A 16,738-nucleotide genomic window follows, 5' to 3' on the forward strand; every position below is an offset into this window, starting at 1 on the left:
TATATCTTCACCAAATATACAGTCAAATCATCAGCAAATGTGACACTAAAGAAAATCCAGGTGAGAGATATCAGAATTTACTTCTGCATGCTTAAATTTCTCCTATGGAGAAAATGTACACATTTCACTTAAAGATGACCAAAGTGACAATTTAGTTTTGAATCCTTTTACATTACTTAAACAATTGTAGAATTTTTAAAAGATGTAACTCTTACTCAGGGGTGAGGAAAGAATATTATTTCAAAACTAAATTTTTAAAGATCTGTAAGGTGAGTGTTAAATAAGAGATGATGGAAAAGGAGAGGTTACTGGCAAGGAATTCCATTTAGGAAGGACAGGAAGACTTTAAATATCACCAGTGGGTTGACTTGCTGAAAGGCTGGAACTGTTCATCAGTTCTTGGGTTAAATCTACTGACAGTTTTGCAGAGGCAGCCTCTGGTTCCTGTTCTATGGATAAGCTAGAATTAATTGGTTACAGATCAGGAGCCAAACAAACAATCACGCCACCAATTTTTTAAACAAAATAATGCGTTACTATTGTCTGTGTATTTCCACACCACTCTATTGATGTTTTCCTTTTCTTGTGCTGGGGCAGGGTGGCTACTACAAAACTGTTGTGCTCTGAAATACAGCCTATAGTACAGAAAACCTAAATAAACACCACTTCCAGGATGATGGATACAAGCAGTGGAGCTTGTCAAATGCTGGTGAGGCCACCTTAGCCAGAGTAACACCTTCTAACCTAGCTCTTAACAGTCTTGTTCCTAACTATGTAGAAGCAATTGTATTTTGTTCTGGCTGGAAGTCCAAGTACCCTATTCTATTTTTCTTGCCTGCCTTCATTTCCCCCGTTCTTCTTATTGACCAAGCTGTTGAGTAGCCTCTTTTTTGATTAGTATTTCCATCACTCCTAATGAGAAGGAGGTGATCTGATATACTGAGCTGCTGCTGGGCCTCTCACGTTGCTCAGACTTATCTCCAGCATGGACTGAGGGATACCTAAGTAAAGATCCTGGAATGGGAGGTGGACGGTGGTATGTGTGGAACAATAGAGGTAGAATGCCAATGGTGGTGGTGAATGAATACTGCTACAGTGGAGAAGGATCTTAATATACAAGAAGATAACTATATTTAGAGGAGGAAACACAAGTATAATTCAAAAATAGTATTATTATTATACACTGTACAGAAAGCAATCAGAGAAAAATGTCTAAAACACACTTCAATATGAAATAACGTATAAGCTTAAAATGCATGTATTTTTGTAAAACAAATTTCCCTCACAGGCTATTCTGACAGGGTTATAGTATTATTTAAATGTACAGAAAAAGATATAACAAATAAATTCTTGATAAGAGAGCAACAACCAGTAAGAAAAATTTAAGGCTACCTGTAATGTGGATGATACTGGCTGCCTATCAATTATGGCTCCTCTCCTTCTTTATCGATTTTATTCAAGTACTGATGGCTATTTGCTTCAAAGGACTCTGGGACCTTCCTTAGTCCTAGGAGGTAAACCTTAACCAGTCTAAGCACCAATCATGTGATCTCATTTTCTTTGTGAGATGCTGATTTAGAAATAAGCAACTAAGCAATTCAGGCCAGTGAGACATTGGTGGATACAGCAGGATGAAGGTGGCCCTCTGAGAAAGCTTTCTTCCATCTTAAAACAGGACACAAGGAAGGGATGGTCCCATTTTCTGCACTTGAACATTTTCATCTATATGTGATACCTAGAAAGACATGGCCATCTTAGCTAGATCCCCTGGTGGTTTCAAGAGGACAACCAACAGGCTGAGTTCAGCAGAGTAAATATGGAACAAATCTAGATCCTTGAAGATGTAATTGAGCTGTGAAATTAATTCTGAGCTGTGCTACCTAAGGACTTTTGGTCATGCTAGAATGTTTTTCTTACTGTTCAAGCTACTTCTAGTTGGTGTTCTATTATTACAGATAGAGGCATTTTAACAGACACATAGGCTAGGAAAGAAAATGCACATTGATTTGTATAGATACAAAACCTTCTATATAATTAGATTGTTTTTAACCACCAAAATGAAATTCAATTTGCTCAGAACTGGCTTTTCTGCAACATCTGTACCAGAGAACATAAAATATTAAGAGTGCTCCCAAAATCTATACAGTTACAATTTGGACTACTGGGTTCTATGGAAGGGAGTAGATGGGTATAAACTCTAAGCCATCAGCTTGAAACTGGAAAGAAGAAAGAAAAAGGGTAGAATAGGAGAGCACTCTCTGATCTCAAATCTTGTTTATGCTTTTCAAAGAAGAAGATAAACTGCTTTTTATGGCATGACAAAATGAAGGCTGCCTCTACAATTCAAACATTAGGATACACTGATAAAAACAGGGAGCCATAGAAAGAAGTATTAACCCATAGGTAACACCCACTTATACTTCACTCTCAAGAAAGTTGCACTAAAAGCTAAGGAAGGCAAGAAATGTATGGTTAGAATGCTTCAAATACAAATATAAAAAGTGATTGCTGTATTTCCTAAAGAACTTCGGGCTTCAGAACTTGACTAGGAAAAATTCAGATATTCCCAAGAGGCAGAACCAATTTGGGACTAACCAACAATTAGCAGAGTTGCAGCAGGCCCAAGCAGATTGAGTACTTAAAATCAAACCTGACTATTTAAAGATTTTTGCCTAAGGCCCACACTGTTCTGCATTCAGTACAAACAAATTTCATCAAAGGCACAAGTTAATACAACAAGTGTGGCAGAGCTTAGAATCCACATAATCTTATAGTTTTTAGTCTCCTAGTAAATTACTTACCTAATCCTGTTCTCCAAAGTACAGGCGGTTAAAAAAACGGCAAGCTTAAAGGTATTCTTGGTAAGAATACAGAGCATATACTTACCTCTGTTTCAGAGCTGGAATTTCTGTGGGTTCTGGTTCAAGTATTTCATAGGCCAAGTTCACATCCTCTGTCTCTCGAAGCAAGGCATAAATGGGCTCAATTTGTTCATTAAACCTTGCCAAAAGTGTGCGTGCATCTTTTTTGGGCATTGCTGATTCATCTTCTTCTACCTCTGTCTGGCAAAAGGTACAGCGGAAAGTTCCTACAGAAAAAACAAAAGTCTTAAGTCAGGGCACACAAATTCTTAAGACTAGCCTTTAACTAGTATATATCTCCACTCTTCCTCAACATTTTATTATTAAAACTTTCAAAAATATTCAAAAGATTAAAGAATTTTACAGTGAACATCTCTGTGCCCACCACTGAGATTTTAAAATTAACATTTTTCTATTGTTGATTTATCATATATCTATTCATCTATCATTTTTTTGAAGCATTTCAGGTAATTTCACCCCTAACTACAGCATAGCAAACAGATTTTAACCATAACATTTTTAACACATATATACTTATTTTAACTTAAATTCTTTACAGCTTACCACTGAGACCTGTACCCTGAAATCAACACTTTTCTTTCGCACTGTATACACTTGAGTCTACGTTACGAGGAAAGCCAAATAAATACCTAAAACTGAGTCTCCAGTAATTCTGTACATTGTCATAAGGCTATTTCTTCAAACTTACTACTTACATCTAAATCAGTTCAGTTCAGTCGCTCAGTTGTGTCTGACTCTTTGCAACCCCATGGTTGCAGCACGCCAGGCCTCCCTGTCCATCACCAACTCCCAGAGTTTACCCAAACTCATGTCCATTGAGTCAGTGATGCCATCTAACCATCTCATCCTCTGTCGTCCCCTTCTCCTCCAGCCTTCACTCTTTCCTAGCATCAGGGTCTTTTCAAATGAGTCAGCTCTTCTCATGAGGTGGCCAAAGTATTGGAGTTTCAGCTTCAACATCAGACCTTCCAATGAACACCCAGGAATGATCTCCTTTAGGATGGACTGGTTGGATCTCCTTGCAGTCCAAGGGACTCTCAAGAGTCTTCTCCAACACCACAGTTCAAAAGCATCAATTCTTCGGTGCTCAGCTTTCTTCACCGTCCAACTCTCACATCCATCCATGACCACTGGAAAAACCATAGCCTTGACTAGACAGACTTTTGTTGGCAAAGTAATGTCTCTGCTTTTTAATAAGCTGTCTAGGTTGGTCATAACTTTCCTTACAAGGAGTAAGTATCTTTTAATTTCATGGCTGCAATCACCATCTGCAGTGATTTTGGAGTCCAAAAAATAAAGTCTGCCACTCTTTCCACTGTTTCTCCATCTATTTCCCATGAAGGGATGGGACCAGATGCCATGATCTTAGTTTTCTGAATGTTGAGCTTTAAGCCAACTTTTTCACTCTCCTCTTTCACTTTCATCAAGAGGCTCTTTAGTTCTTCTTCACTTTCTGCCATAAGGGTGGTGTCATCTGCATATCTGAGGTTATTGATATTTCTCCCGGCAATCTTGATGCCAGCTTGTGCTTCTTCCAGCCCAGCGTTTCTCAAGATGTCCTCTACATATAAGTTAAATAAGTAGGGTGACAATATACAGCCTTGACGTACTCCTTTTCCTATTTGGAACCAGTCTGTTGTTCCATGTCCAGTTCTAACTGTTGCTTCCTGACCTGCATACAGGTTTCTCAAGAGACAGGTCAGATGGTCTGGTATTCCCATCTCTTTCAGAATTTTCCACAGTTTATTGTGATCCACACAGTCAAAGGCTTTGGCATAAACCCTGTATAAATACTCTTAATCCATCTTCCTGCTATCCATATGCTATCTCATCTTCTACATCTATTCCAAATAAGGAAAAAAGAGAAAACAGCCTCTCATAGCTAAGAAGTAGCCCAGCACACATATGTTAGGCTGTGACGCTTTTCTGACAAATGGAATCCACAGATCACCAACATCACATAAAAGGTTCTCTGAGACCACGATGGAAGGGAGGCAAAACCAAGTCAATCTGAGTCTGTCTGAATACAGATAAAAGCAAGGTCTGCACAACCACCAAAAAAAAAAATTCTAGCTAACACAAGTGACTGCTGCTTCTTTACCAATTATAGTTTTAGCCTCAACCTGGTCATCTCACTTCTGGAATAATATTTATTAAGATATCCAACCAAAGAATTAGTCCCACTTCTTTTCTTTTTTTAAAGTCTTTACTGAGTTTGTTAAATATTGCTTCTATTTTATGCCTTGGTTTTTTAGCCACAAGGCATGTGGGATCCCAGATACCCAGCCAGGGCTTGAACCCACACCCCTAGCACTGGAAGGCAAAGTCCCAACCACTGAACCACCAGGGAAGTCCCTTAACCTCACTTCTTGATGGTACCTAATCCACAGCAAATCTTCTCCAATTACCTGAATCCTTCCTAAACCTATCTAACAAAAGCCCATATTCTCTAAGTTTGTTTAGCAAAGTCTTGCTGAGTCACCACATGGCTCCCTATGGTGTGTGGCTTTCTTGCTGCAGAAAGCATCAACAAACCTAATTTTGTTTACTGTGGGCACATATCTGATGGTCTTTGACTAATGGACATCAACACAAAGATCTGACTTAACTAAACAAGGATACTATTTACCAAAACAAAGAGGAAGAACAAGTTTGTTTTTCTTTGTGGGAGAAAGATATCAAGTTGCTTTAGATATCTGAATCCATTGCCCATTGGCCTTCAAAATGGATTTATTAGAAGTCAACTTATTATAACTTCTTAGAGCTCAACGGTGCAATTTAAGATTAGAAATTTTCATGTGACAATCAACAACATATAGATGGTAACTGAAGCCATAAAGTAAATCAGAGTATCCAGAGATTAAGGAGAGTGAGAAGCACAAACAGTCAAGGTATAAACCCAAGGAAAGAGAAATCCTTGAGAGATAGAATTTGGTATAATCAGAGGGATAGGATGGTGTTTCAAGGAGAAAATGGTATGGTGCTAATTTTCAAGGTCAACAAGAATTGAAAGCTACCTTTTATATTTCATAAAGCCAAAGTAAAAGTGAAAAGTGAAGTCGCTCAGTCATGTCCGACTCTTTGCGACCCCATGGACTGTAGCCTACGAGGCTACTCCATCCATGGGATTTTCCAGACAAGGGTACTGGAGTGGGTTGCCATTTCATTCTCCAGGGGATCTTCCCGATCCAGGGATCGAACCCGGTTCTCCCACATTGCAGGCAGATACTTTACCATCTGAGCCATCAGGGAAGCTTTATATTTCGTAACAAAGGCTAAATAGAGACCTTGGCTAGAGAGGTTTTAGTTTATATGCTATCTTAGGGTGCGTGCATGCTAAGACATTTCAGTTGTGTCCAACTCTTTTCAACCCCATGGACAGAGGAGCCTTTGCAACCCCATAGACTGTAGCCCACCAGGCTCCTCTGTCCATGGGATTCTCCAGGAAAGAATACTGGAGTGGGTTACCATGCCCTTCCCAGGAGATCTTTCCAATCCAGGGATCAAACATGCATCTTTTACATCTCCTTCACTGGGAGGCAGGTTCTTTACCACTAGCACCACCCGGAAAGCCCCTATCTTAGGGTATTCTCTAACTACTCCAGGCCACCTCAGTTTCTTTACCATCTTTCACTCGCCTCAAATAAGACCAAAAAGGCACACAAGGGAGAACATCCAATCTTGATCAAAGAATATGCCAGCAGAAAGAAAATGAAGGCTACAAAGATTCTTTAGGCCAGGTTTGACAAATAATGAGATAAAGAGGAAAAGATGAGTTCAAAAACACTTATGTTTGATCATACACACCCATAAATTACACACACATAACACACATCTAAGAAAGCTACTTTACAAATAATCCCATGTATTCATCACAGCCAATCTGTGCAACAGTATTATTCAAATCTAACATATGCGGGAATAAAGACTCAGAGGAGCTGACATTTATCAGGTCAGAGCTTAAAAATGACAATCACAAAGCCTAGATTCAAATACAAGTCTTTCTGACTCAAAAGACTAAATTCACTGTACCACCCTGAATTACACATCCCTTTCCTAATCTATCATCCCTGCCAGCCACAATTTAGCAAACTTTTCCCATGTATAGGAAAGGCTCCAATTTTAAAAAATATGGAGCAGGGGAGAAGATCTGTAACAAAAAATGTATTTAACAAACATTAAATGTGTATCACATGCCTGGCATTTACTCTGCTGAGTTTTAATGTATTGGGATTGGCAGAATGATTAAAATATATCCAGATGTAGATAATTAACAGGTATTGAAAATAGGGAGAAAAAGATTTTTTAAAAACAGATATTTCAAAACTGTAATTTAGGGTTGTCCATTCAGTAGTATGTGAAAGTCCCAATTCTATGACTCAGGACTTTTCTAGTGAAGGTAAGTTATTACTCCAAAATGAGAAAATAGATGTAGATCTACTTGTTGGGATGAGAGGAAAAGAAGAGGGAGAGTGAAAGAGTTTTATACAATTTTAACTTTCTCCCAAAATAATAAATGTAACAACCAAAATGAATCTGAGGCATGAGAGGCGGGGAGAAAAAGGACTGGGAACAAAAGGAAAAAAAAAAGTCACATTCAACAAAATTCAAACTTAACACTTTCCTTTGCTAAACACAGAAAAAGAAAATTTAGATGACATCTATTACGCTGGCCAAGGTCTTCGACTTAACTGTTTACTCATTAACACACATGGTACTCATTTTAATTATGCAAGTATTTAGTCAAGGGAACAATGAATAAGTACAAGTAAAACCAAAGTGAAAAAAATTGTTTATTCTCCTTAGTTTAACAAGAAGAAAATGCTTTGGAAATTTATCACAATTGAGGAAAAGGGATGAGGACATTATAATTAGACATTATTTGGATTGTTTTTCCCTTCTTCACACAAACACACAATGAATAAGTCATTGGCTAATGCCTAGAGTTCACTGTCAAAGATCTGCCAAACATATTAATTGCAACTGGACTATTATTCAGCCATTTTCCTACACCCTCCCCTCCAAAAATCAATCCATCAATCAAAATAAAATAAGCCCAACCAACTGTTTTGATATGCTATAGGTGCTGCAGTGCTGAAGCAGAAGTTATGCTGCAGCCCAAGTTCTCAAGGTTGGCCAAAGAAAGAGGCAGGATCAAATGTTTGCTGCTGCAGAGCCCTCACTCCAACACAGTGAAACTAACGTCCCAAGGATTTGCCACATTCTGCCTCCCTAAATCTTGCCAATCATCTTCTGAGATGCTTTTCTGGAGCTCATATTCTATTGGGGAGTGGTGGTGGTTTAGCCACTAAGTCCTAACCAACTCTTGTGACCCCATGGACTGTAGCCCACAAGGCTCCTCTGTCCATGGGATTTCCCAGGCAAGAATACTGGAGTGGGTTGCCATTTCCTCCTCTGGGGGATCTTCCTGACCCAGGGCTTGAATCCATACCTCTTGAACTGACAGGTGGATTCCTTACCACTAAGCCATAGTCAACCCACTCTAGTATTCATGGGCTTCCATGGTGATTCAGACAGTAAAGGATCTGCCTGCAATTCAGAAGACCTGGGTTCAATCCCTGGATTGGGAAGATCCTCTAGAGAAGGGCATGGCAACCCACTCCAGTATTCTTGCCTGGAGAATCCGTATGGACAGAGGAGCCTGGTGGGCTACAGTCTATAGGGTTGCAAGAGTTCCTTAGGAGTCAGTGACTAAACCACCACCGCTCCCCATGGGGTCACAAAGAGTCAGACGTGACTGAGCGACTAAGCACAAGCCATAGTCAAGACAAAAAAATAATATCAGGTGTTGAGAAGTATAATAAAGAAAAGCAAAACAGGGAAAGAGGATAAAGAAAAAGGAGGGTGGTAGAAAGGGGTATCGTGTATTATACAGGAAACTTAGAGAAGGCTTCTCTGATACAGCAATGTGTAAGCAGAGACTAAAAAGACATAAAGGAACAAGACATAGATAAGATAATTCAGCAAGAGAAAACAGCATATAAAAAGGCAAGCAACGAGGGATGTCTGATGAGCACAAGGTGCAATGTGGTTGCTGTAGCATGAGCTAAGGAAAGTGGTAAAAACAGTCTCTGAAATGGGGGGTAGGGTGGAGTAGAAGGGGGTGGAGGAGAAGGAAATAAGAGAATAAATAACCCATCTTCTAAGTTCTGTTAAGAACTTTGCCTTTCTAACGAGAGAAATCTTTTAAGGGTTCTGAATAGAAGAATGACATAACCTAACGTGATTTTTTTTTCTATTTGCTACAGCTTTATTCAGATGTAACCCACATACCATACACTTCACTGATGTGTTTTTAAAAGGGTCAGTTGCTGCTGTGACAGCTTACAAGCAAAGCAAGAGTGAAAGCAAGGAGACCAGTTAAAAGAGTAGTGCAAAATCTAACCAAGAGATAATGGCTTAATGTTTCTAGACAATTCTACAAAAAAAAATTTGAATAAAAATTTTTTACTTACCCTCACTCAAAAAGTTTCCAGGAAAAACAAAACAGAAGGCAATTCACTTCATGTTAAAACCAAGTAACTGGACTAAAAATCAGTAGAATTTCAGTGAAATAAAGAGGAAACTATAAAACTTCAAGATACAGTACTAACATATGGGATTAATTTTACCATTCTTTAAAAATCCAACTGAGGGGACATCAGTTCCCCTCCCAATGACTATTTTTTTTTTCCGATGACTATTTTATGGATTATGTATATATGAGGAAAGGAAATAAACTAAGGAGCTTGGGAAAATAAGATAGCCAAAAATTCTAAATATTACTTTCCATTATGCCACAATGTGTTCCTGAAGACAGCCTAATCAAACAGAGCATATTTTCACATGAACACTGCTATAGGAATTTCAGTTCCTAACCAAGGCTTTCAAATTAACCAAAAGTGACTAACATTACCCTGTAAAAGCAGTGATAAAACATCCCCAAGCTTCTCTATACTTTTAAAATGTCAACTATTCTCCAAATAATAGGGTGCTTTGAAATTAAGAGTTGAGAGAAACCATATATGGTACAGAATAGACTGACCTTATCATTTTACATATCCTTAAAAAAAGACCTAACAACGATTATAGGATTTTCCCAAGGAATAGTTACTAATATAGCCCAAGACTGGAAGCCAGCATGGCTCTGGAACCCAAATACACGGTCACTTTGCTGTCTCATAGGCACTGCTTAAAAAACAAAATGAAACAAAAACAACCTCTGAAAATGACATAGCCACAGAACACACTGATAATGCAAAAAAAGACCCAATGCATTAATAAGTGCTCTGAAATACCCTTACAATATGAACTTTAAGTTGGTCAAGCGTTAATAACCACAGCTGCTACAATAACAAAATATTTCATTAAAAATCACTTTCCCCATGGAGGTCTGATGTGCAATGGCTGCAAACAGCACCTTCCCTGATAGTGTATACAGTGTGCTGCATGTATGGGTTGCCCCAAGGGACCCTAGAGACTGCCTTTTCCGGTGGACATTCATGTCTGGCATGCTGTCCCAGACAAGTATGTACAGTGCCTTTGGAAATCCCCAGGGCACAGTGGCTATGGTCCACACTGACCAAGTCATACTGTCTATCTGCACCAAGCTGCAGAAGAAGGGGCATGTGATTAAGGCCCTATTCAGGGCCAAGTTCAAGTTCCCTGGCCGCCAGAAGATCCACATCTCCAAAGACTAGAGATTTACTAAGTTTAATGCAGATGAATTTGAAAAATGGTGGCAGAAAAGTGGCTCATTCCAGATGGCTATGGGGTCAAATACAACCCTAATCGTGGTTCCCTGGAAAAATGGTGGGCCTTGCCCTCACAAGAGCCTTGGGGTTTTCCCTTCCTTACTCACGCCCACAAATAAATCCTATTTTCCTGTCAAAAAAAAAAAAGAATTTTCTTGCTTTCTCAGATTTAGCTTATGGAGGAGGGAGGGTGCGGTGGACTTGGGTATATAAAGTAAAACTTTATATAATCATAAAACTTACCAATTGTCAACACAGAGAAAGGTGGAAAGAGGGACTGGGTTGAGTGGGAGAGGAAGAAAAACTAGGTTTGCCATTTTAGTCTATCTATTTTGAGTTTTTAACAAGTTTACATTCATGTATTAATTATTTATTTTTAGAAGTAAGAAAACAAATGTTATTTTGAATCTCCAAAAACACTCAACTAACTCCCTCTTAATACACAAAGGTTACACAATCATCCTTGAGATATTCTTTGAAAGCACTATCAAGTCCTTTGTTAAAACTTTTATAACTCAAAACGTTAATGGGTGTACCTATTAAAATATCACACCAAATACTGAAGTCTCAAAAAGTTACCCTTTATTCTAATTTCCAAACTTCTTTCATAAAGCAAATTTGTTCCGTTTACTGGACAAGGGTAAGTGCATATAAAAGGAATTGCTATTATAAAATAGTAACAGACATGAGAGGAGCATAGTTATATATTTTATACAATTATTTTATCTATAATAAAGTTGAATTTGAAAAACCAGACTTCAGCAATCTACTGCAGAACATGTAAGTTACACTGTAAAATCTTCATTCATTTGCATGAAAAAGGAAAAAAAACCTAAAGCAGATTTAACGTGTTTCTAAATTCAGAAGATCTCAAATATATTAATGATGTACACAATACAATTCCACCCCCAAAACTTCAATTCAATCAATGAAATTGGCTTCTGTTTTTCCTTAAATCAACACATGTAGATTTGGTCTAACCATGCATCATTCCTCGATTTTGGAACTCATTATAAAGGGGAAAAAATATACTAAGCCTGGGAAAGAAAACAATAAATTAAAGTGTAGTACTTGAGTGAATACTAAAGGAAGTTTATAATATATTCTCTGAATTAGGCCTAAATTGAATTTATCTCAACATACAGTGAGCAGGCAAAAAAGTATCTCATTTTGATATGACTATTTGAAAGACAATTATCAGTAGAATATTGTATGCCAGCATCAAAACTAAAAAGCAGCTCTTCACAGATGAGTTTGCTCCTATGTAAAATGCAAAAAAGCATCAAAATACAAAAAAGATAAATCACAGATGATTCTTTTTAAAAAGTTTTCAAACCCTTAAACAAATTTTTTTAAAAATCAGCCCTAAAGGTTTTGGTGTAAAGTTAAGGGGAGAAGAGGTAAGACACTTATTCCTTACTTACTCCAATAATCACCTTCCTTTGGCCCCATCACCAACCTCTCCCAGTTCACACCTCTGAGCTTCCCAGTATAATTTTCTAATGAACCCATCCTGAGCAAAGATTCCCAATCAGCAACTGAGCAAAGCAATCCTAGAAAGATTCCTCTTTATGTTTGTTTGTGTTTTTAGCATTTCAGGAATTGAACACACTGCTTATCAGACATCTTGTCTTAAGTAGAAAGAGATGAAGAGAGGAAAGAGCAGCCTGCTTTATGAAGTTAGTAAACATGTAGGCAACAAATCTTGGGGCTTCCCAGGTAGCTCAGTGGTAAAGAATCTGCCTGTCAATGCAGGAGACTAGGGTTTGATCCCTGGGTTGGGAAGATCCCCTGGAGAAGGAAACGGCAACCCACTCCAGTATTCTTGCCTGGAAAATACAATGGACAGAGTAACTTGATGGACTACAGTCCAAGGAGACGCAAAGAGTCAGACATGAACCGAGCACGACACAAGCAAACAAGTCTTAAACAGGCTCACTAAAACAGGACTCTGACAGTTTTAAAATGTTAAAGGAACTGAAGAGGAAGTTCAATGATGTAGGAATCAGGAAACAGATCTGTCTAAATCAAAAGGCATACCTACAGTCGTAAGGGAAGGAGGGACTCATGATTTAACACCAAACTTAGAAATTAATATTCCAAGAAGATAAGGAGTTTACTTGAATATTCTGAAGGACTCAAAACTAACCACTGGAAGAGGTCTGTTTCCACTGTTGGCTATTTTTAAGAGTTATTCATTAAACACTTTAGTTTAGTTATTAAAGACTTCTTTTACACTAATTCTAAACTCTGACTTTTAAGTCTTTTCCAAGGAGCCACACAAAACGTGAATCCCCATGAAGGCTATTGTATCTCCCCTACACTCAATCTAAAACATTCTAGAAGTCTAAAACATTCCAGAAATAGCCCTACATTTATTTATTACTTCGAAATATCCTCTAGAATACAACACAGACATGTGTATATGTACCCACACACACATTTGATGAGTTGAACTAGATAATCTCTAAGCTCCTATTTATAAGACTGTATTAAACACTCATTTATAAGATTCTTCTTTAAAAAATTAACTTATTTCAAAGTTGATTTAAAATGGGACTCCCCGCCCCCGTCTCTAGGTGAATTCAGTAATAGGGGCTTCCCTATTTCTAACCCAAACACCTAGCAATTTTATCCAACCCACAATAAAACTACATTTATATGCCTTTACATAAGTTATAAAACTATGTTTTTTAACTTTTAACTTTTTTAACTATAATTTTTAACTTATTTTTTCAACTTTTTAAACATTAATATATATATATATATTTAATGGGAATAATAGTATTCCCATTGCTAAGATTTCCTCTTAAGGAAAAACTTAAAAAACAAGAATAAAATGCTATATGCATAAAAATATTTAAAGTGTTATACTTATATCACCCAAAAAAAAGAATAAAAGTGCCCCAAAGGGGCAAGGAAAGGAAAATACAGGAGAAAAAAATCACACCTAAAGACACATTTAGAACACTAGAGAGAAACAAGAGAGTTGCTGCATTAAGAAACCAAGAGATCACAAACTATTCTTTGCTATGACTGCAATCATAGATAATACACAAAAGGCTCGTGGTTTTGAGATAATTTTTTTCTCTTCAGAGAAGAACTTTTTCTGGCACTATGGTTATGTAATTTTTAAATTATAAATGGAAAATATTTCCACATCATCTAACTTTTAACATCTAAAAAGAAAATATAACCTCCCCCTCCCTTCTGGGAAACATGTTGCTGAATTTAACTTACAAGCATCATTAACAATATCATGGTGGTTGAGATTGCAAAGTAGAAATGCTAAGTCTATCCTCATGGTCAGAGGCTTGCTAAATCTAAAATATGCATTTATGAACCACAAGACGCTATTTTGCTGATTGACGGGGTTTAATGCTATGCTACCTTTGTTTTCATTACAGAAGACTTCCATATTTCAGGAAATAAAACAACTGGTTTTGCCTGATTAAGTTTCTGAAACCAGGGAATACTGGGCAAAAGCTAGACTATTCCATTTTAATAAAATTAGCTATTGATATTACATAGCAAGCATCAAAAATTTGGAGTTCAACCCCAGAACACCAAAGGCAGAATCTAAGTGGAAAGTATGGAAAGAATACACTCTTTAGGAAAAAGAGATGGGGGAGGGAAAAGCTATAAACTAAAGTGAGAAATCACTGGCTTATATGTGAATTAACACTGGTAAAACAATTCTTGCTGGACCCAATTTCCTGAGCCCAGAATTTCTGGATACACATCTAGGAGTCACTACTCTCTGTCCAGTGGCAGAGTTGCCCGTACACAGTTAAGAACTTTTTATCAGGGAAGAAGTAAAACCTAGAGGGCTTCATCTAATTCCTGAGTACCATCTATTTACTAACATAAATCACAGTGTATAAACCTAAGAACTGTTGAAATGGGAAGGGAAATAGAACCCCATTAGATAGCACTGTCAGAAATACCATCAATCTCTAACAGCAACCAAGAAATAAAATAGCATTGTACAGCTCTAGCTTAGAATGAAAACTGTACCAATTCAAACAGAGTATATTAACAGCAGAAAAACTTCCCTCCTTCTCCTCTAACACACATACCAAGCATTAATTTCCCGTCTTCTTCAAAATGAGGGGGAGAGAAATGAATACTGAGCAAAACAGGAAGGAAACAGACAGGAAAAGACCAAGATTTCTAAAGGGAATATACAGAAGAACAAGGGATAGTGTCGAGGTATTAACAGTGGAAAAACAAAACAAAACCAGACTGACAAGCAGTTGAGAGGTCTAATATCACCCAATCAGCGTATTCTTTCCATAAAGGAAAAGGCCAAATGAAAAACCAAATCATAATCAAAAGGCAAGTACTTTCTCAGAATGGGGATCCCCAATGATTAAGAATTTTCAATCATGGTGTCTCAGGCATCACTAAAGGGACATAACTGCCAATTAAGTTGACTATTAGTGTTGGCTGATCAGGGCACCCTCCCATGAGTGATACCAATGTAAAGGGACTTACTCTTGCTCTGATGAACCCCTTCTTTCCAGCTTCATATTGACCATAACTCCTGTACTAAGAATACAGTGAACAGAACAGGCCTCTGTTCACACTGGCCACAAACAACTGTTTCAGTTTTAGCTCTCTTTTATAAAATGTTTTCATGCTCCCTACTCTATCTCAACTCCCTCACACAAATAATCTTGACTGTATTTGGTTAGGTCATTTCTACAAGCCACCTGTTAATTACAACTAATTTCATTCAGACACAAACCCTAGGTAAAATTTGAAGAGCATCATGAATAAAACTCCTGAATACTGATATATAAGCAGTGGGATACCTTCCTTTTAGAAACTTTCATGAAATTAAATAAGAATCAAGTTGAGTAAATGTAATAGAAGCATATTACTTTAAATTACCCTCTCTGAGGGACTGGATAACACCTTCCACTGCAGTCAAGAATGACGAAGACGACCACTGTAACACCAACATCTGCAGAAAATCACAAAACCAAAACCCAGAGCTCCTTTAAGAAATCTGTTACAGTGAATAGCAAAAAAATCATGAGACTTTCTAGTCTATTTTGAAAGAGCTCCAGATATAATCTACAATCTTCCTCTATAGTACACTCATCAATACTCAGGATGGTTAAGGTTTTCTTTTAACTAAGACCTCTCCTAGTCAAGCCCTTTCAAAGTAAATAGTTAGGTTTAAACAAATTAAATATTTAACACAAATGTGAATTCTTTAAATGATTTTTCATCCAAAATGATTGCTTCACAATAAATAAGGAAAAGTCATAGGCCATCATGCTCTTTTTGCTAATAATCTTAATTGATATTGGTATTATTTCCCACTAAAAATCTTTAAAAATTCTTTACAATATATAATATATACACAATTAAACATATACACAAACCTGTAATTTTTTTACAATAAGACATTTCATATGTGAAAATTTTAATTATATTTTTAGACAGTTATTTTAAAGTCAGATCTATGAATGAAAAAGTCACCTGTATTTCTGAATTCAGTCATAACAAAGGGACAATATAACATAATAGCAGTGAATCTTTCTATAGATTTTTACAGATTTTCAATACAAAATTCATCTACTGAGTAATCAGTAAAACTATAGTCTCTTTTCCAATTTACAAATAGCAACACAACTATACAAGTCAGCAATTTAAAATTTCTCATGTTAACTGTATTTTCATGTTGTATTTTCAGAAAACACGTTTTGTAAATTCTGTGTTGGTCAGAAAAATCCTTAAAACTAAGAATTTAATCAAATGGAGCAATTTATAACTCTTGTTGACAATTCTCTTCCATCAATGACTGGCTAAGAAACTGAATATATATATTGTTAACTTAAGAGGAAAGGGTGCCCCTTCTTATTTCATCTGGTTAACTTTTACTTATCTTTTAGGTCCCTGCTATTTAACTTCTTTCAGAGGCCTTCCCAAAACCAGATTAGATGCCCTAGTTATATCCTCCTTATAGCACTTTGTACTTCTACTAACAAAGTACCAATAATAAGCATTTATTATAACTGTCTGGTAGTGATTGGCACAAGAAGGTGCTCAAATATTTGTTGAATGAAGAGGTCAAAAGTAAACTCAGAA

At 37.1% G+C, this 16,738-nt stretch overlaps 1 protein-coding gene and 1 non-coding gene across 18 annotated transcripts in view; one reads left to right on the forward strand and one right to left on the reverse strand.

Annotated features, from left to right (window-relative positions):
• The window catches only part of GTF2E1 (general transcription factor IIE subunit 1), a 156,533-nt gene that overhangs the window by 68,744 nt on the left and 71,051 nt on the right, over positions 1-16,738 (reverse strand). For all 17 annotated transcript variants that reach the window (XM_081571863.1, XM_081571864.1, XM_081571873.1 and 14 more), the window contains one exon: positions 2,887-3,088. In XM_081571863.1, coding sequence (XP_081427989.1) covers positions 2,887-3,088 — 202 coding nt within the window. The remainder of the gene's footprint in view (positions 1-2,886; positions 3,089-16,738) is intronic.
• On the forward strand, positions 10,229-10,367 carry LOC145540032 (small nucleolar RNA SNORA70). Its single transcript, XR_014078159.1, has one exon. It is a non-coding gene; the product is annotated as a small nucleolar RNA SNORA70 (small nucleolar RNA).

Source organism: Giraffa tippelskirchi, chromosome 2, assembly GCF_054371585.1.
Source record: "Giraffa tippelskirchi isolate mGirTip1 chromosome 2, T2T-mGirTip1v1.2.pri, whole genome shotgun sequence".
NCBI lineage: Eukaryota > Metazoa > Chordata > Mammalia > Artiodactyla > Giraffidae > Giraffa > Giraffa tippelskirchi.